Source organism: Prosopis cineraria, unplaced genomic scaffold (genome assembly GCF_029017545.1).
Source record: "Prosopis cineraria cultivar Desert tree isolate PC_DT_omini unplaced genomic scaffold, ASM2901754v1 PC14, whole genome shotgun sequence".
NCBI classification, from domain to species: Eukaryota; Viridiplantae; Streptophyta; class Magnoliopsida; order Fabales; family Fabaceae; genus Prosopis; species Prosopis cineraria.
Genome location: NW_026555345.1, coordinates 4,367,571 through 4,389,147, shown reverse-complemented (window position 1 = coordinate 4,389,147; position 21,577 = coordinate 4,367,571). Strand labels below are relative to the sequence as shown.

The 21,577-nt window shown below is 33.2% G+C and overlaps 2 protein-coding genes and 4 non-coding genes across 14 annotated transcripts; 5 read left to right on the top strand and 1 right to left on the bottom strand.

Annotated features, from left to right (window-relative positions):
* The first annotated feature begins 3,897 nt into the window (after window positions 1-3,897).
* On the top strand, window positions 3,898-5,585 carry LOC129292757 (cysteine-rich and transmembrane domain-containing protein WIH2-like). Its single transcript, XM_054930395.1, has 3 exons — window positions 3,898-4,059; window positions 4,231-4,405; window positions 5,386-5,585. Exons 1-3 carry the CDS (start codon window positions 4,008-4,010, stop codon window positions 5,429-5,431), a joined length of 273 nt encoding a protein of 90 aa, XP_054786370.1. The 5' UTR covers window positions 3,898-4,007; the 3' UTR covers window positions 5,432-5,585.
* A 470-nt stretch (window positions 5,586-6,055) lies between these two features.
* Window positions 6,056-19,910, bottom strand: LOC129292755 (ADP-ribosylation factor-like protein 8a). Of its 9 annotated transcripts, none has more exons than XM_054930389.1 (8): window positions 19,654-19,909; window positions 19,120-19,238; window positions 18,170-18,251; window positions 18,036-18,068; window positions 17,781-17,902; window positions 16,715-16,876; window positions 16,082-16,233; window positions 6,056-6,326 (listed from the first exon to the last, which is right to left on the bottom strand). In XM_054930389.1, exons 2-7 carry the CDS (start codon window positions 19,218-19,220, stop codon window positions 16,116-16,118), a joined length of 618 nt encoding a protein of 205 aa, XP_054786364.1. In that variant the 5' UTR covers window positions 19,221-19,238; window positions 19,654-19,909; the 3' UTR covers window positions 6,056-6,326; window positions 16,082-16,115. The 9 variants fall into 9 exon arrangements, with proteins under 9 accessions (XP_054786364.1, XP_054786363.1, XP_054786365.1 ...); XM_054930388.1 differs by lacking the exon at window positions 6,056-6,326 and adding an exon at window positions 9,327-9,785 and having other exon boundaries at window positions 19,654-19,910; XM_054930390.1 differs by lacking the exon at window positions 6,056-6,326 and adding an exon at window positions 12,295-12,785.
* TRNAP-UGG (transfer RNA proline (anticodon UGG)) lies at window positions 8,501-8,572 on the top strand. Its single transcript has one exon. It is a non-coding gene; the product is annotated as a tRNA-Pro (tRNA).
* On the top strand, window positions 9,324-9,395 carry TRNAP-CGG (transfer RNA proline (anticodon CGG)). The gene has a single exon. It is a non-coding gene; the product is annotated as a tRNA-Pro (tRNA).
* Window positions 11,139-11,210, top strand: TRNAP-UGG (transfer RNA proline (anticodon UGG)). The gene has a single exon. It is a non-coding gene; the product is annotated as a tRNA-Pro (tRNA).
* Window positions 12,217-12,288, top strand: TRNAP-UGG (transfer RNA proline (anticodon UGG)). The gene has a single exon. It is a non-coding gene; the product is annotated as a tRNA-Pro (tRNA).
* Window positions 19,911-21,577: the final 1,667 nt, after the last annotated feature.

Genomic DNA, 21,577 nt, shown 5'->3' with positions numbered 1-21,577 from the left:
TTTCAGAAAAATATGATTTTAGATATATAATTGATTTTAACATGTAATGAGGGTATTTAGATAGAGTTCCACAAAACTATGGTTTTAACTTCTAAAATTGATTAAAGAGATTTTCCAAATAGGCATTCAAGCTTAATATGTGTTTAAATTTTAGTTGGGTATAATTAATTATGAAAAAATTATTTAATATTATTAATTTTTAATATAATTGATTATGTTATAAGATATGGCTATGTTTGGATTTTAGTTAAGTATCATTGATTATGAAAAATTAATTAACATGATTGATTTTAAATATAATTAATTATTTTATGAGGTATATAATTAATTTATAAAATTAATTAATAAAATTAATTTTAGTAAAAATTGAAAGCAAACAAAATCATGATTTTGTGAAAGTATATCCAAACATTCTTGTTACTCGTTAAAATTAATTATAATTCTAAAATCCTGTTTGTCAAAAAAATATTTAAACACTCATTGTACATGCCAAAATCAATTATAACACAAAACTATGATTCTCTTAAAAATATCCAAACACCCTCATATATGCCAAAATCAATATCAATTCAAAACCATGGTTATTTCATAAACTATTATTACCTACTTTTCAATTCATATTTTGAATTATGCTTTTTTATAAATTTATCCAAAAATCATATAAATTATTTTACATATCATATTTTTGGATTTCTAATTAATTTTGACATATTTCCTCTGTTAAAAATCGTAAGACATTTTTAACTAAATTTTTTCCTAATAAAGTAGTTATTTATATTTAAACTAACCATATCTTTTTATATTTATCCCTATTTAATAAGGTATTTTACTTTAAAATAAATATAAAGTGATTTATTAATATAGGCACTTAAAAAAAAGCAATGATTACTCATTGAAAGGATAAAAATGCTTTATATTTTTAAATATTCAACCTCTCAAAAAATATCTTACATTTTTAAATAGAGAAAGTATATAGATGTGTTTGAATATTTTAAAGAAAAACATGGTTTTAGGTTAAAAATTAATTTTTGCATGTATAATGGGTGTTTAGATTTTTTTTAAAAAATATGATTTTAGATATATAATTGATTTTAACATGTAATAAAAGTGTTTGGATATATTTTCACAAATTTATAATTTTGACCTCTAAAATTGATTAAAAATGTTACCCAAACAGGCACATATAATTGACTTATAAAATTAATTTTAATCATGATTGAAAAGCAAAATTGAAAAGCAAAATTAAAAATTAAATAAAATTATGATTTTGTGAAAATATGTTCAAACATCCCTGTTAAATATTAAAATTAATTATGAATTTAAAACTATATTTTTCAAAAAATATCTAAACACTCATTATATTTGTCAAAATTAATTATGAATTCAAAACTATAATTTTTTTAAAAATATTCAAACACCTCACAGATGCCAAAATAAAGTATTAACTTAAAATCACAGTTATTTCATAAGTTATTATTGCCTGTTTTTTAATTCATATTTTTAATTTTATTTTAAAAAAATTTATTTAAAAATTATATAAGCTATCTTAAAATTATATTTTTAGTTCATAATTAATTTTGACATATATAAGGATGTTTGTATATTTGTAAAAAAACTACGAGAATTCATAATTAATTTTACCATGTATAATAGATTATTTGAATATTTAAAAAACATAATTTTATATTTATAATTAATTATAACATGTAACAAGAGTATTAGAACATATTTTTACAAAACTATAATTTTGACCTTTGGAATTGATTATTTATGAAATCCAAACAGGCACTTAATTCGATTGGATTTGAATTCAAATTAATTACTACTTGGCGGTCAAATGTGGATTCCAAGTAGTCAAAATTTTAAGGGGACACAAATCAACGTTTCACTTCCCCTGATTATTGCTCATCCGAGGAAGCAAACACAATAACATTCCTCTCTGTCCCATGCCTCCATTTTATAGGAGCCTCCTTGTGGCGGCTTCCGTCTCATCTCTTCTTTACTATACTTGTAATCTAATTGTTTAATCATTACGGTTTTTCTGATCACACGATTTATGCTTATTATATATATTAATATCGATTATTAATATTAATTATGGTTTTTGTATTTATTTCAACATCCCGGGTTGCAACTATCAACAGGAATTTCTTTATTTACATAATATTAAGTTAAAAAATAATTTTAAAATCTAAATAATATTTAAAAAATTCGAAATCCAAGAAAGTTTTTAACAGAATAATATAATTAATTTCTCACTGGAGATATATTAAGAAAAAAATTTCTATAAAAATAATTAATATTAATAAAATATTTTAAAATTTAAAAAATATACTTTTATATATTGGTTGATATTTAGGTAAGATTAGATTGATCAGGCTACTGATTAACATGAACACCCTATTTTTTTGTACTATTAAAACCACTAAATTAACATCAATTAATAATCACTAGTTCATTGCCAATTTAAGTTAGACTAAACTAACATCTACATTTCAGATTTTATGAATTTAGATTTGAATTTATTCTAAAAAGGATAACTATACACACACACACAGTCGTTGGTAAAAAAAAAAAAAAAGATACACACACACAGTCGCACACATATCATATTCATATTTGATTATTAGTTAAAGTGTATATTTAATTCTCTAATTTAATATAAGATTTATATTGATTCCTTAATTTTATTATAAAATAATTTTTTAGTCCTTTAACTGTAATATTATTAGTTTCATTAACAACAAAATCTTTATGCTAAACTTTTAAATATTAATAAAATATTTTTAAATTAAGGAATTAGATTGAAACCTCATGTAAAATTAAAGGACTTGATGTACACTTTAACCTTGATCTTTTTATCAAAATTTTTCAGCGTGCACGCTGAAATTCTACAAAGTTTATCGATTTATTGCTAAAAAGATGGTTATTTAAGAATAAGTGGAAACATCTAATACTAGTAGTGCCTGATCAGCAATATTAGGCAGGGTTAAAATGTTAAATGCATTATCTAAAATTTAAATTTTAGGTTTAAAATGTGAATACGTGAATGCAAATTTCATGTATCTCTCCTCTATATACGATGTACACTCAAGTATATTAGATACCTTGTGGGTGTATCTAATCACTATAACCCGGTCAAAAATAATTTAAAAAAATAAAAAGACATTATTCTGGAAGAAGGAGAAACTTCATTTGAATTCCTCTTGGCTTGAATCTCGTTCAACAATATTGAATATATTAATAAATAATAGCTAGTATATTTTTACTCTTTTTTTTTTGGTTGGCCAAATATATTTTTACTTCTTATCACAAAATAATAAAATACTTCCTCCATCTCAAGATGATATTACGTATATTAATAAAACATAATAATAATATTTTATAAATTTATTTTTCAAAACAAAATTATAAATTTTTAAAAATGTCCCTGTCTTTAATAATTATAATATAATATTATTTTAATTTTTTCTTTACTTAAAGGATAACATTAAAAATTAATAAAAAAGTTTTAAAAAAATTATCTTATATTTTGAAATAATAAAATTTTTTAAAAATTATTTTGAGACGAAAATAGCACTCTATGTTACGCGTATTCAACACGCCCTCGGTCTCTACCCATTATTATTTATTATTATTGTATTGTTATTATTAATTTAAACAAACGCGAAACACTCATCTTGACCGTCGACTATGGAGTCTTCGTCGAGGTAACCCCTAGCTTGATGACGTGTCAATATCGGACGGCTTCTTCACGAAATCCAGGTAAAATAGTGTTTTTAATTTTCCTCCTATTGGTTGTTGGCCGCAACGATAAAAATAACCAATAAATATAAAAGATTTCCTCGGTTACAACCTCCACGTCCTTAATATAATCACCCACGATCTTTTCTCATATAAATAGTACCGATTCTTGCCTTCGGCCTTCGCAATTGCGCTCGCAACCAAAGCAGTTACATTCAACACAACAGGAAAAAGATTCAATAGAGCATCAATTTGCGGCGAAGATGAGCTACTACAACCAGCAGCAGCCGCCGGTGGGAGTTCCGCCGCCACAAGGTCCGTCGACTCTGCCTCTCATCCTCTTCAACGATTTTGGTTTAGATTTGTGGTTTTTTTATTTGCATGTCGGTGTGGCTTGCTGGATCTGATATGTTTTGAGATTAGGGGTTTTCGGATTCGGATCTGCGGATTTTTTGTTTTGATTATGATGTTTGGATGTGTCAACAGGTTACCCCCCCGAGGGATATCCGAAGGACGCTTATCCGCCGCCGGGATATCCACCACAGGGATATCCTCCGCCGGCTTATCCACAGCAAGGATATCCGCCTCCATATGCACCTCAATATCAGCAGCCTCCTCCTCGGCAGCAAAATTCATCCGGACCTGGTTGTTTGGAAGGATGGTAAGCTCTCTCTCTCTGAAATTTGAGTCTCAGGGAGTTAAATCGGGTGTGATCTGGTGGTTGACGGCGAGTTGACTCGTTCGCCGGTAACGGTCACCGTTTGCTATGCGGTGCGGGTCCCTTATCTATTGCTGTGAGTGTGGGACAAGGCACTCATGGTGGATGATGATGCGGATAGGTTTCCAACTAGTAGTTGGCAGGATTAAGCTAGGCACACGGGTTTTCAACTTTTGCGATTTTTCTGGTAGAGGGTGTTTTCGTCATTTCAGTTTGGCTTGTAGATTCTTTTTGTATGCTTAATTAGTTAAAATCATGAAAAAGAAATCAAATTTTTAGGCGGCAGAATCGCAACAATATTCAGATTCAGATCTTTTAGGTGATTTCAATTGGCCAGACGAACAGCTTTTACTTGATTCCAGTTATCGATTTACTTAAATTTCGACACATGTTTAAGTGAATTAGCTTGTTAGATTTAAGAGTCTGCTCCGTGCAATACTTAAAAAAGAACTGGGATGCAGAATATTTTTCCTTTTTTAAATTATCTTGAGATGATAAATATATGGAAGGGAAAAAACTAGCCTTATACACTAAGGTGATTGTTTTCAATTAAATCAGTATCTTTTATATATTATTTATTATATAAAATTTTTTTATTATTAATATTATTAATACGTTAAAGTTCACATGTCTTTTGATTGGACAAAAATATATTAAGTATATAAGATTAAGTATATAAGTCTTGTCCTATATATAATATGGTGTGAAAAAAAATAAGGATGAATTTGCAAATGTTTTGTTCTCATAGGCGGCATTATAAATAGCATGAATTGAGTACCCTAGTTCATATGAATTGCTATGCATTATTTGACATAAATTCGAACGTGCTTAGTATCCATACATTTTCCTATTATTTGAATTGATAGCTTTGTGAAGTTTGTGTGAAATCTGGTTCTGATCTGTGCAAATTTTCAAACTTGCAGTTTGGCTGCTCTTTGCTGCTGCTGCCTTTTGGATGCGTGCTTCTGAGAAGACATTGTTGTGCACAGGATGGATTCAAGGGCGTTTAACTTGGAAAACAGTGAAATATTGTTACTTGTTTTACATTGTCATTTTTGCTTTGCGACTGCTTTATTATTTTAAATAACTCAGAACTATATATAAATATATATTGCTTGCACAATGTCAATGAGTCTATGGTCCCAAGTATATAACTGCTAGTTCCTATGTTCATTCTCCCCCACCTTTTGAGAATCCAAATCTGCTCTCTTTTTGCTTGTTCTCGTTGACTATTTTAGGCTTCCCCCCTTTTGGAAAATACATTGGCCAATATTATGATAACTTTAGTTGAAAAGGATTTTTTTAAACGAAGATAACATTTGAATATACAATCAGAACAATTATAAAACTCAGTATCTCAAGGGGAAAAAGTATTGCTTTGATTTAGGAATTTGTACTCCAAATGAGACTGGCGCGCTAATGTATTGTTTTCTGGGACGGATAATTTCATGTCATTGTGGTCAAAGTTGGAGTTTTTTGGTAAAAGAAAGTTTGGGTGAGTTGACTCAATAGGATACAGACATACTTTTATACTCAGATCTTTTACAGAAATATCTCTAGATTATTTATCAATAAAATCCTTGATCCTGTAATTTTGTGGATTATAGAACAAATCTTTGGTAATTGAACCACTTTTGTTGGTTGGTCAAATTAGGAGTGGCGATTAGTGGGCAGTACAGTGTACATAGTGGCCCAAAAAAGAGATTAGCGGTGGAACCATTACAATGCAATACAAAGCCATCGCTGGCTGCTTGTAAAGAAAGAGGCCCCCCACCATGACACCTAGAAAACAACAAAGCTGGACCACCGTTTCTCACAAGTCACAACGCCAAAGCGGCTCCGAATATCTTCCATGTCTGCATATCTGTTAGTCACAACTTGACATCATGTTCCGTCAAAAACAAAACAAAACAAAAAACTTGACATTATGTTTTCATGTACCTATATGAGATGAATTTCCACCTTTTTTTTCACGCCATGGATGGATGCGCCAAACCCAACTTCTTAAATATTAAAAATCTGTTTTTAAGTTTACCTGTCTCTTAACTATTGTCAATTTTCTTCCTTCATGGTGACGAGTCCAGGTTGATTATAATACTGGGAAAATCACTCTTAGATCCCGTGCAAATAATTTAAATATAAAAAGTTTCATGAAATAACAAAATTATTGCAAAGTTCCGTATCCTTTAAAAGTTTTTAATTTATTATTTTGATGTTGTCAATTATGGTCAGATAATTGTTAGTTGAGTTGTTCAATTCATATTTAAGTAGTAATAATTAACAACAATTTTAATAAATAGTAAGATTTTAGAATAATTTTGTAATTTTACGAGACTTATTTACACCTAGATTACTTCTATGGAACATTAGAGTGATTTTCCTATAATATTTGGTTTTTAAATTTGAATTATCCACATTTACTTGGTAGCCGAGAAAAGGAAGCCAGCTCATGAAGATGGAATTCCATTTCCTTGTATTCCTCAGGAAGAAAGAGCACAGTACGATTTGAAATATTGACTCTCCAACTAAAGGATTGACATCTTAGTGTTTTTTTGATGATTATGTAACAGAATAATTGATAGACAGATGTAAATATATTTTTCTCAGGAATATTCTTAATTCTAAGCATCGTTATAATGCACGCGATGCAATAATCCAAACAGTCGAGTTCCAAGCAACAGAAGATTAGAATTGAATATCTTCATATCAGATTCTCAGCTAAGATAGTTGCAAAGCTTGTCTCTATGGTGAGGTGAAATGTATAAGAAATGTGTATTAGAATGTGTTGGCTAGTAATATTTTAATGAACTAATTTGAGTCACTAGTTCCTAACAATTAAGAAGTCTTGCTTAAATTAAGAGCCGGCTGCCAATAGCTATTCAGGCTAGGTGGTGTTCTTCAGTAGAATGGAATTAATTAATAGAACAGATGGGGCAGTTGATCATCTTCTTCGTCTTATTATTATCTGAATATTTGAATACAATATCTAAACTTTTAAAAGAAACAAATGTTAATGGTCAATTTTCCATTTGGCAATTTATTATCAACAGCTGATTGTTATTCTTTTTACAGCTTAACTCAAGTTTTTACTTGGGGATATTCATGAGACAAGACCGGTAGTCTCGTCCCGTGTCAATAATCTCAATTCAAGTGCTTGAAACACACAATGAGTTTTTTTAACTAGGGCAAAGAAAACTAACTAATCCATCAAATAATTAATCAAGTTTCACTTATTCTCAATGGGCTTTCTACTTTAATGGCCCCATTAAGGTCGGACCTTTTTCATTAAGCCGAACAAATATCTATACCCAAAACTCTCTTTTAACATTGTTGGTTTTTATGGGCAGGTTTAAAAAATTCTTCATTTTAGGATTGAATAATGATACATTGAACAAAAAAAGTTTTGCCCTGCTTAGTACAGTGAAAGAATTTTCAAAGAACCTGGAATTCTCTCTTTTATACGTACATCACCACCAGAATCGGCTGCACCACGTTGAAGAACAAAGGGACAGTGGTGGTGATGGGTCACTGATCATTCTAAAACTCAATGGAGCGTCGTTGCCGCTGTCAATAGGAGCCATCAAGGAAGGAGGTGGGTCATTAGTCTCATTGAGGAAGAGGAGAGAAGGTGAGAGCTTGAAGGGTATTGAGAGAAGTAGGTATGATGGAATCGAGTTCCATGGGAGTCTTGACGGAACCAAGTTCCATCAATTTTGGTGGAAATGAGATCTTTGTAGAGCTGGGTTCCCATGCACCAAACATACAATTTATGAGCTTTCATTTCCACTTCTCTAGCCTCACTTCCAGTGTACCAAATGAGCCATTTGAGTCGTACATAAAGTAAGGTAATTGACATTTAAAATATAAATTTGCACAATTAACTCCCGAGCAAACCAATTAATTTATAAACCAACGAAATACTGCAGGCTTCAAAATGTGCTTAAAGACATGATGAAAATTGAATTAAAAAGAAAAAATAATTAGACAGACCCATATTTAGTAGGAAAATTATGAAATATTATGGAACACAATAACAACGGGCATTTGGTCTAGTGGTATGATTCTCGCTTTGGGTGCGAGAGGTCCCGAGTTCGATTCTCGGAATGCCCCTTTCTAGTATTGTGCGTTTTACTAGCATTTTTCACTCGCAATGAAACCAGACTAAGTACAAGGGAAAAGCCAATACAAAGGAAAACACCTAATAAGATTCACGCGGTTTTAGGTCTGGTAAACAAAGACTGACAGTTGTAACTAATAAAGAATTCACGTGTTGAAATGTGGCAAATGGTCAACTACTTTGAAAGAGCCTTGTCATTTCCTCAAGGTCAATGCCAAAAGCATCAGATCTAGGAATGAAGATTTAGAACTAATAATAAAGTATTGACATGTTGAGATCTGGAAAATGATGAATTACTAGGTTAAGAGCATTGTCACTTCCCTAAGCTGAATACTAAAAAGCATCAGGGCTGCATATCAATGAATGAAGAATCATCCTTGCATTGAACATTGGATAAATAAATCAGAGAGAACAAGATTCAATACCCAGCTTCATTCAGCAGAAAATTTGATAATGAAGAAGCCTTGTGTTTTGACTAAGAAAGTCAACCTGCTGAACTAAAGTAATTCAATTTAGAGCATAGCATCAAATAAACTCTCTTTCCCAGAGAACGTTTTAGCTTCATCAAGTAATTTAGAAATAATTGAAAATTCTTACTCAAGAAGTTTTGGTCAATGGAAGGCATCTAAACAGAATTCCATCGGATCCCATCTCTTGGTCGCATCTCATCTCAAAAACTCAACAGTGTAATTCTGCATTCACAAAATTATTTTTATCTCATTTTATTTTTGAAGATATTGACAAGGGCATTTGGTCTAGTGGTATGATTCTCGCTTCGGGTGCGAGAGGTCCCGAGTTCGATTCTCGGAATGCCCCCATTTATGAAATCCATGTTTCTTTTTCTTTGGCTCCTATTAACAGAGAGCTCACATTCAAGGCACAGAAAATGAAGGGTAATAATGGAGAAGCATGCTTTTTAGCACTGAAAGTCAGAAGCTGCTGAATTAAATTAATTTTATGAACAGAACAGCAAATAAGTATCTCTTCCCCATAATAGTATATGAAGAGTGATAATGGAGCAGCTTGTCTTTTAGTGCAGAAAGTCAGAAGCTGCTGAATTTAAATTGCAGAGCAGCATATAAGTATCTCTTCCCCAGCAAACGTATTAGCTTCAGGAAGGAGTTGTTGTACCTGAGATTATTGGGCGCAATAGAAGAGCAGAAGAATTGCCTACTCAGGTAGGCAGTTTTGCTGAATGCAACGCATCTAAATAAATCCCCATATTTCATGAAAGAATACAGTCAGATTAAAAAGAGAGAGAAAGGGGAATTTTGCACAAGATCTTTAGTAACACATGAAGATATTAAGAAGGGCATTTGGTCTAGTGGTATGATTCTCGCTGTGGGTGCGAGAAGTCCAGAGTTCAATTCTCATAATGCCCCTTTGTAATTTTAAATTTTTTATTTAAATTTGCTGTAGCAAAACCAGAATCTTTACAAGGAAAAGGTCAACACCAGCCTTAATACAAGTCTTAACAGAACAGACAAGTTGCAGCATCAAATCTCTTACTTTATTAAACAAATAACGTATTCACATGCTATAAGATCTGGAAAATGGCTGAGACAAGCTAGCTTGAAAAAGCCTTATCAATTCATTTACCTAAATAAATAAATAAATAAAAAGCATCAGGGGCAGCATCTGAAAACCAATAAGGACTGCAGAATCATCCCCATATAGACATAACTGATTTAAGTATAGCCTTGAAGACAAAAATAATAAGATCTGGATTGTATAATCAGATCCATACTGTCCTTGGCCAAAAAAAAAAAAAAAAAAGATCCACAATGTCCAAAAGACAAGTGCATGCCTTGCACATGTTTAGATATGGACGGAGGATCTGCACTCATGGAAGTTGGATCCTTTGTGCATCTGTATTTTGTCTAAGAAAGTCAGAACTGCCTGAGCTAAGCTAGTTTGAAGTAAGCATCTCAAACATTTTAGCATCAGCAAATAATTAAAGAGACGAACAACTTTAGCCAATGTGAGGCATTAAACAAATTCCCAAGTTTAATGTAACACCGGAAAAACTCTCAAGTCAGTTACAGCTAGGGCATTTGGTGTAGAAAAACTCTTAAGTCAGTTACAGCAAGGGCATTTGGTCTAGAAAACTCTTAAGTCGGTTACAGCAAGGGCATTTGGTCTAGAAAAACTCTTAAGTCGGTTACAGCAAGGGCATTTGGTCTAGTGGTATGATTCTCGCGTAGGGTGTGAGAGGTCCCGAGTCCAATTCGAATGCCCCCTTTCAAGGAATTTTGTTTTCGTTTTTTCTTTTAGTTAATGACTCCATTCAAATGCAGGGTTTGGAAAATGAATACTAAAAGAGAAGCATGTGCTTTCATTAAGAAAGTCAAAATATGCTGATAAACCACTAATCAAAAGCAAACAAATTAGCTTCAGAATGAAGTGGTTTGTTTGTTGCACCAATGAAGCTTGATAACAATTGAAGCATAAAATTGTCCATTCTGGAATGCAGTTCTAGTCAATGTAAGAAACCTAAACGATTCCTAGTTATCATGGAATATGATAAGACCTTTTAGTAATCCTTCAAAATATTGACCAGGGCATTTGGTCTAGTGGTATGATTCTCGCTTTGGGTGCGAGAGGTCTCGAGTTCGATTCTCGGAATGCCCCCTTTTGTAATTCTCAAGTTTTATTTTTAATTGCTTGCAACCAAGCAAGAATGTTTACAATGAAAAGTTAACAACAACCTTAACACAAATATCATAAACAGACAAGTTGCGGTCTCAGATCTCTCCTAATTTATTACAACTGGCCAAGTATTCACATGCTGCAAGATCTTGAAAAACAATGAGTAAGGCTTGCTTGAAACTAGAAAGGACCTTGTCAAATCTTTCAGCTAAATTAAAAAAAGCATCAGGGCAGCATCTACATACCAATACGGATTGCAGAACCATCCCCCTATTGACCTCTGGACAACTAACTAAAAACCTATTGCATACAAATTCCTTAAATATCTCAATGCCACGCCAAAAGATGCATTGGTAGATAAAATATCGCACCATAAATGTTATTGTTTTGTCTAAAAAAGTCACATCCTGTGAAGCCAAATTAGTTTAAACATCTGAACAATCTAGTAGAAAATAGGCAAGCATCACAAACATTTAAGCTCCAGCAGATAATTGAGGAGATAAGCAACTTTAGTCAGTGTGAGGTATCAAAAAAATTCCTAAGTTTCAAGGAATACTAGAGAAACTAAGTCATCCTTGGAGATATGAACAAGGAATTTGGTCTAGTAATAAAAATCTTGTAAACAGACAAGTTACAGTGTCCAATTCTCATTCCTCCTTCATAAAATCAAGCTTTTTATGATTTTACACGCAGGAACTAAATAGTAAAGAGTGATGACAGAGAAGCTTTTCTTTTGGCAAAGGAAGTCAGGCTCAGAACCTCCCGAGATAAATTGGTTTTAAATACAGAGCAGCAAATAAGCATCTCTTTCACAGAAACCAAATAAGCTTCAGGAAGGACTTGTTACACAAAAGACTCATGAGCTCAAGTGAAGAACAAAAAATGCCTTTTCAGGTAAGCAATTATGGTCAACAAAAGGTATTGAGAAAAATCCCCAAGTATGAGGGAAATATGAAGATCTTTTAGTAATTCTTGAAGATATCAACAAGGGCATTTGGTCTAATGGTATGATTCTCGCTTTGGGTGCGAGAGGTCCCGAGTTCGATTCTCGGAATGCCCCACTGGTAATTTTCAATTTTTATTTTTAATCCCCTCGTAGCAAAGGCAGAATCTTTACAAGGCAAAGGTCAACACCAACTTTAGTACAAACTTAACAGACAATTGCAGTGTCAAATCTTACTTTATTACAACTAGTAAAGTATTCACATGCCATAAGATCCAGAAAATGGCAAGACAGGCTAGCTTGAAAGAACCTTATCAGTTCATTTAGCTGAATTAATCAAACATCAGAGGCAGCATCTGTTAACCAATTTGGACTGCAAAATTATCCCCATATTGAGCATTGGAGAAGTGACAAATCTATTAGATATAACTGATTTAAGCATTTCAGTGCCCACCCTTGAAGATTAATATGATAAAATCTGCATTGAATAATCAGATCCAGACTGCCCAGAAGAATTGTGCACACCTTGCACAGCTTTAAATATGGACAGCGGATCAGCACTCATGGAACTTGGATCCTTTGCACATCTTTATTTTGTCTAAGAAACTGAGAGCCTGCTGAGTTAAGTTACAAGAACGTAGCAGCAAATCAGTAGGCGTCTTAAGTATTTTAGCGTCAGCAGATAATTTAAGAGACAAGGAACTTAAGTCAATGTGAGGCAACAAACAAATTCTTTTGTTTCTGTTTAATACAACACTAGAGAAACTGAGTCAGCCTTGGAGATATCAACTAGGGCATCTAGTCCAGTGGTATGATTGTCGCTTAGGGTGTGAGAGGTCCTGAGTTCAATTCTCAGAATGGCCCCTTTCAAGAAATGTGTTTTTGTCTTTTTTTTTTTAAACTTAAATTAATAAAATATTAACAAGCAAAATATGGAAAGAAGAGTAATGGATATGCCTGTTCTTGGTAAGGAACACCTCTTGATGTGAATTGCTTTCCAGAACAGAGCAGCAAATAAATAGGCACCACTTATCCAGAAAATTGTATTAACTTCGGGAAAGAGTCATTACCCAGAGAAGATTGAGGTACAATTGAAGAGGAGCAGAGAAATTGTCCACGCAGGTAATCAGATTAGGTAAATAAAAGGTATCTGATGGATTCCCAAGTTTCATGGGCCAATACAGAAATGCTTCTTGTAATACTTTAAGATATCAACTAGGGCATTTGGTCTACTGGTATGATTCTCCCTTAGGGTCCAAGAGGTTGCAATGCCCCTGTCAAGGAAATCTATGCTTTTTTTTAAAAGACTAAACAAAGAATTCACATGTAGGATTTGGAAAATGAAGAATGATAAAAGAGAAGCACATGTTTTCATTAAGAAAGTCACAATCTGCTAATAAGCCACTCATCCCAAGCAATCAAATTAGCTTTAGGATGGAGTTGTTCCCTTGTTGCACCAATGAAGCTTGGTAACAATTGAAATAAAAATGTACGTTCTGGTATGCAGTTTTAGTCAATGTAGGAAATCTAAAATTATTCCAAGTCACTGAGGAATAATGAGAAGATCTTTTCGTAACATTTCAAAATATCAACTAGGGCAGTCTAGTGGTATGATTCTTGTTTTGGGTGCAAGAGGTGTTGAGTTTGATTCTCGGAATGCCCCTTTTGTGCATTTCAATTTTTATTTATAATCCCTTGTGCCAAAACCAAAATATTTACAAGGAAAAGGTCAGCACCCACCTTGATTGAAATGTTGTCAATAACAACATGAAATCTCTTAATTTATTACAACTATTAAAGTATTCACGCGGTGACAAATTGAGAAAAGGAAGATAGCATTAAAGAGAGAGAGAATCAAAGGCAGCATCTGAATTCCAATGCAGATTGCAGTACCATCACCCTATTGAACTTTGTACAAGTGATAATCAGTTAGATATAACTGACTCAAGTATTTCAGTGCCATGCCTAAAAAGACACCAGAGCATAAGTCTCAGGTAGATATTTCTGTTTTGCCTAACAAAAACAGAACCAGCTGGGATCAATTAGTTGAAAGAATCTAGCAGCAAAGAGGCATCTGTCCCACATAAAACATTCAAGCATCAGCAAATCAGCTTCATAAAGAAACAAGTAAGTACATCTATTCCTTAGAAAACATATTAGCTTTGGGAAGTTGTTGCAATAATGAGATATTCTTGGGCACAATTGAATGGGAAAATTGGCTATCAAGGAAAGCAATTTTAGTCAATGCAATGCATCTTAGCCCATTTCCAAGTTTCTTTGAACAACGCAGAAGAGATTTCAATAATCCTTGTAAATATCAACTAGGGCATTTGGTCTAGTGGTATGATTCTCTGCTTTGGGTGCAAGAGGTCCTGAGTTCGAATCACAGAATGCCCCTTTCATAATTCTCAATTCTTGTTTTAATCACTCACTGCAATGCAAGAATCTTCACAAGGAAAAAGTCAACACCAACCGTAATACAAATCTCATAAATAGATGTCTCAAAGCTTTACAAAGTATTTAATGGGTACCTAAGTAGGATGAGGAACCCTACCTCAAAAGTCAGCTATTGAAATGGGAGAACCAACCCACTTATATACCCCATTGAGCATTCCATACTACTCAATGTGGGACTTGGTATCCCATACTACCAAGTTTCTATCAATTAGCCCCTATGGAAAGCTGACATTCCAACAGTTGCACTCCACAGCACTTACTTGATCTCCTTCCGATCAGAACCCTCTGTAAGTAGCCCTTTTCGGAACTACTAATAATGAGACTCTGATACCAATTGATGGGTACCTAAGTAGGACAGAAATCCTACCCCAAAAGCTAATTGTTGAAGTGAGAGAGCCAACCCACTTATATACCCCATTGAGCATCCCATACTACTCATTGTGAGACTTGGTATTCCATACTACCAAGTCTCTATCAGTATTTGTACAAGTTAGAGGTACGCAACAACTTCTCTACTCATAACAGTGTGATTTGTTCATTCGAGAACTTTGTTTTTTAAGCATTAGAAGGGTACCATTCAATTGGAAATCTTAAACTCTAAGTTTGGACTGATAGCAATCAGCCTCTACCCTTGTTCCAGCTGATTCATACACTTTTTTATTTCTCCTTGTGCTCTCAGTTTAGTGAGCAATCGACTAGTACACTTATTGTAATCAACTGGTCACCTAGAAATTTGGTTTTACAGAAGAGCACAGTTGACTTCTATAAAGACACCATTTAACTATTACCTAGAATTAAATGAGAATCACCTATGGAATGGTAATAGTTGACTCGCATCCCTACAACAGTTGACTTCTACCTATATAATAGTCAATTAAAACCTTAACAGAAACTCGAAAACATTATATACAATAGTTCAATGGCTAATTCTAAAGTAAACCAAGTTGGAATTATTTCTATCGGCTACATCAAGAAATCCATCAAAATGAGCCTTATTTAAGTCTTGGAAGTTTAGAAAAACATTGTCTAAGTGCTCTAAACGTGATTTGCATGCACTTCTCATTTATTGCTCGTCTCTCTATATATCAAGTGCTTCATTTGTATATTTACTGCTTGTGAGAGTTTCTTCTGATCCTCCATCTTCGTGGAATGTTAGGAATTGGAGGATTCCTAGTGAACTTAAAAACTAATCTTCCAAAACATACACAAACCAAACTGTTATTTACTCAAATCCATTACACATATAGCATTAGCAATTTACATACATTATTCTTTTTTAATGAAATTCACATGTAATTTACATGCATTATTAGCAATTTACATACATTATTATGATTATTATATAGTTTAAACAAGGTATAGGTATGAACATCAGCCAAGCCAAACAATGCTCAGTTTAATAAAAGCCCTGTCAAAAAAAATGAAAGAGAATTGCCACACCAATAGCACTTACTTCAGACAATAGATTCATGCTCAGAACTCAAGCCTCAGTTCTTAGATTTTGAATACTTCACGAGCCAATCAACAACTGTGTCAATGTTGGTGGAATTTTTGCAAGAGACCATGAAGCAACAAACTTCTCTGTTGGCAAGAGATTTTAGGCCCCTATACATTTTCAGCAACATTAATATTTTAAAAAAACTACAAAAAGCAGACAAAACTCTTGGGAAAACTATTTTTCCCCAGAATGTAATACAACAGCAATGACAACAAAAACCTCATTCCACTAAGTGAGGTCAGCTACATGGATCGCATGATGCCATTATGCTTTGTCCTAGACCAACTCCACCTAGCACAATTGCATTGTGTGGTCCATGTAGTAGACCACATTTAGTCCGATAAGTCTTTATTTGTTGTTGTTGTATTTATTACTTTCAGAGTGTAATGCACTCCTCAAATGCTTTCCTCAATGTACCAAGAAACTTAAATATAGAGAATATTTTAAGAGCTGAACCTTTAAAGAAGAAATGATTTTTCTCATGATCTCTACTTCGGTGCAATGCAATGATTCAGAGAGCTTTTTGACATGTACTGAACGGTTTGCAATTCATCATAAAATATCTAAACCTGAGAGTACAAGACTTACATTTGTTCGGTCAAATCTTGCTGAGACAAAGCTTCTGGTTTGTCAATCTTGTTACCCACTACCAGCACTGGAATACCATTTAGAGAAGGCTTGCTCAACAAGTCATGAAGTTCACCTTTAGAGACAGGTAAATTTTCATGATCAGCTGCATCAACAACATAACTGCAACATAAAATGTTGATGAGCGATTAATATAATTTTCCACACAAGAAATTAAAATGAAATTGCACTATAACAAGAATAAGAAAAACAAAGTATAATGTTTATGACTAGTTGTTTTCCGGATTGATATAATAACAAGAAATTGATATCTTAACTGAAATGCTATTTTACATTTCATGTGAAAAATAAAGTAGGTCTTGAATAAGCAAATGATACATGAAACAAAACCAATGTCTATTTTTTGCAGAAAATCAAGTGTAACAGATTGGCTGAAAGATTTCAAGAAATGCAACTTTTACCCGTGTCTTATTTATAGTCCGTATCATTCAGCAAGATATGTTTGAAGTCTGAATGCATATGAAAAGCAACAGAAGTCTTTAAGAGTGAAAGGAGCAAACAAAGAATGTCATATTGAAATGAGATCAAAAGTAAATGAACTGTAAATAACCAACTAGCATCAGCTTTCCCTACATCTCAACTGTAAACATAAAGGTGGACGAATCAACATCATGTACTAAGAATGTAATAAATCTCTCGGTCAAAGAACAAGGTTTTCAATTGGGTGCTTCATAAGATGGATCCTTTAGCATGTTGAAATGAATATGCCCAGAAATATTTCTGAGATAGAAAATATACATTTATGATTTATTGATAAAGAAACAATCTCAAAACCAATTGCCTAAACAAATAATATTGAAGCATTAATTTGATCTTGAGTCAAATCTGAAATTGTTCATTCTCTCTAGACCAAAATAGTATAATATACAATAGAAAACATTGAACCTAATGAGTTTAAAGAAAATCTTATGCAATGTATTTGAAGCTGTTCATTAAATAAGAAAAGACAAAATTGTTAGCAATTGATGCCATAGTTATGTGTTCCAATGTGATTTATAGGACATACACAATAACTGATACAGCACGGCAGTATCTCTCCCACATGCTGCGAAACCTTGGTTGCCCTCCAAGATCCCATAACTTTATCGTCACATTGCCTTTAGTTACCTTTCTCATATTAAATCCTACCTATAAATAAACAAAAATTACCAAGTACATCACAGGGAAGCAAATTAGCCATGTGCAAGAAGCAAGTGATTCGGCCAGTAGTGAAGTTATATACATATAAGCATTGGATTATAGTCAAAGAAAGGTGACATACCGTGGGGATCATATCCTCACTATATCCACCAGTCTGTATCAGGATAAAACACAAATTCAGCATCAGCATCTTAGTAACAAGGTACTATAGTATAGAAAATTACTGGTCCAGTAAGCATGATTACATTCACATACCGCAATAGCATTAACAAGCGATGTTTTTCCAGCATTCTGAAGGCCAATCAAAGATAGCTCCATTTCTTGCTTGAAAAAGAGACTACCATATGGAAAAAGAAAGTAAATATGAATATTTCTAAGATCCACTTTTAAAGGCCACTTTTACTCTCTAGCATGTACTGTAGTAGATAATTTACAGCAAACATTTCAATTTAGATAAAACAACTAAGAAATACAAATCAAGTATGTCCCAGCAATCATTGTGCAAGTAATTGTGTGTACTGGGAAAAAATGGCAACTGGAGTAAAAACAACTAACACTTGCACAATATATTGAAGGATAAATTGCAGCTCAGTTTTCCAATTCACTAAATTATTGAAGGGAACAACAAACAACATGCAATCTCCAAATCAGCTTTGCATCTGTTCAAACTAACCCTCACAAACATAAGAAGGTCAAAGACTTGACCCTTTCTTAGTCCGCTGCTAGTCTAGTGTACCTCCATTCCATAATCCGAAACTACTGCTGTTGTGGAGATATTGATGTTGTGGTGGGTTTTGCGATGGCAATGAGTGTGTTTATGGTCCATAATGGTTTTTTTTTTTAATGGGATTTCCTGCATTTTCTGTGATAAACAACAATCATAATTTGTAATTGCAATAACTAGCATTCTTTTCAGTTTACAAAAAATAGTATGGATATCGTGAGACCCCGATTCCAAATGTTACATCACTAAGATCATGAGGACACCATACAACAGAATAAATTTAAAAAAAATGGGGCTCCCTCACGCAGAATTGTACATAATATTTGGTAGATGGAGAAATGTCAAAGACAAGTGGAGAACATGATAGAAATTATAAGGGATATGAAAGAAGCATCGAAGGATTGGGAGAAATATGTTAGGAGACCCATTAGAATACGAAATAAGAAGAACCATCATAAAACAGATGGTGGGGGTGGAATACTTGAATTTCGTTGGGAGAGTCTCCATGCCTCTCCAATGCGTCGATGGAATGCTTGACTGTTCTGTCTTTCTTCTATTTTGCATTTCCAGGATTGTAGCCATCCTACTTGGACTTACACTCTGGGAGAAATTTATCCTAGATTAATCTTAATTTTGAAGTTAGAATCCATAACAGATATTATCAAATTCTTTTCAAATAATAGCCAAGAAGACGATTTAGAACAAAGTAGCAGCAATAACCACATTATATTCCCCTAGTTTTGGGTTGCAAGTATCAAAAGTTCCTTATTCTCGTACCCCATGGATTTCAGCAGTATCTTAGCATCCAAAACCAAGAGGGAGAAAAAGCACTAAGCAGAGGATCATTCGAGAAAAGCCTAAAAACAAAAAACAAAGAAAGAAAGAAAGAAGGATGCTATCACAGGGTCAAGCAGTGAAAATTCTGGGCTCATAAGAAAGAACAAAGGATGAACTCAGAATCCAAACTTAGCATGGTTTTGCCGCACTTTATCGTAGCAAAAGGAGCAACTTTTACCTCCGTAACCAGTTGAGGAAAGCTTCCCACAAACCCATCTCAAGTTCAAAAAAATATGAACTTTGAAAGAAGTAGAACACCAGACCAGAACGCCTTCAGGAGGATTTGGTGAACCTTCAAAGTTCAAACCCAGCACTGTTGAGAAGAAGAATCAAGAAGCAGTTCACTGTTTCTACTATTTCGTTATCGGAATCGAAAATGACCTATTTTATTAAAAAAAAAAACGAAAAACGACTAAATAAGAAATACGATTCACATAATGAAGACAAATGGAAGAATGTCTCGTTCGGAAAACGCGAGTCTCGAGCGCGAGTACAGTCGTTTGGCCAATGGGATTTATTTTTTAGCGAAATGTACCAGATGTTATTGTCGGCGATGAGCCTCACGCGCCGAGATGGGATGACTGGTCAATTTGCTCAAAGATAATACTATTTCAATATAAGAAAAATGTGTAAATTTAATCATAAATTATTTTTTAAATATTATTAGGTAATTTTTATTATAAGATAATGTAAAATAAATTATGAACCATAAAAAATAGAGCACTTGACATCTTCCGTTAACTTTTAACAAATGACCATTAATTAAAATTGTAAGGCTTACATTCATTTAATTTCGGCCTACATTCATTTAATTTCTCTCTCCCCCCCTTATTTTCAAAATGCATGTCTCTCTCACTTTTGTAACTCCTCTCTCTCTCTCTCATGTGTTCATGAACGACCCGATTTATCTTTCCTTCTTATCACAATCACACACATACAACCATGGATAATAGGGTTAGGATCTCTTACGCATGCAAGGCATTCTCAATGCAACTCCTATATGGTCACAATGTAATATCCTAAGCTTTCAATTGGGAATTATTAGTATTTATAAGGGTATTTTAGTCAAATTAAATGAATTATGGATTAATGACATTTATGAGGTACTAATATAGTTTTTGGATCTTTGGATAGCCTTATTCTAAGGTTAAATCGAAGTTCAAATGGGCCATGGCATGGAGGAAGGTTTAAATTTTCATGGAACTCTTTGTGCCATGCGCCATGGTGAACGTGTCAATGCGCTACGGCACACGTGCAAAATCGGTACCTATCAGTTTGCAAAAACAGGCTCAAAATTAAAAGTGTGTTAAGGGAAATTGCAAGGAGGTGACAGGAAACGATCGGTGTTTACTAAGGCACGATCTTTAGACCACTTTGGATGCATTTAGAGTTTAAATCATGATTGAGTAAGTTTCACATTCCATTTCCTCCTTCTTTATGCAACATTTTTGACTTAATAAATATTGTGGGGCTTAGTTTCGATTGTTGCTAGGTTTAGACTGAACCCATTGGCTTATTTAAGGTCTTAGAGAGTTAGATCAAGCTTCTAACCCTAAGTTTATTAGTTTTATGGTGATTTAAAATTTTTGTTGAGGGTTTGGACGAACCCTAAACATAATTTAAAGATTTTAAAACAATGTGAGGAATTGGATGATGATTTTGGTATGTTGAAATGGTTAATAAGATGGTTAGAATGTTTTGAAATGGTTGATATTGTTAGATAAGGAATTTAAGTGCTATGGGTACTTAAAACCTAGAGAATTCAGAGTTTATCCTGACTGGTCACTAACAATTGTCACTTGATTGTGTAGATTGAGTGTTACTTGAGCTTTATCGTGCATATAGAACGTGTGGAGCTAATATTAAATCATAGTAACCCTTTTGTGATAAAGGGTTAAGGTAGTGGAATAATTTACACTAATTGATTATATTGGTTAACTGTTTGTGAGTATATAAGTACATTTGTTTACATATGTTTCGAAAGTTTGGCATGTTGCGAAAGATGATTTTCCTTGTGCATTAAAAACTACTTTTGAAATGATAAAGATTTATGAGTCCAATTGTGAAAAAGATAGTGATTTTTTATAAGTGTGTGAAATGTA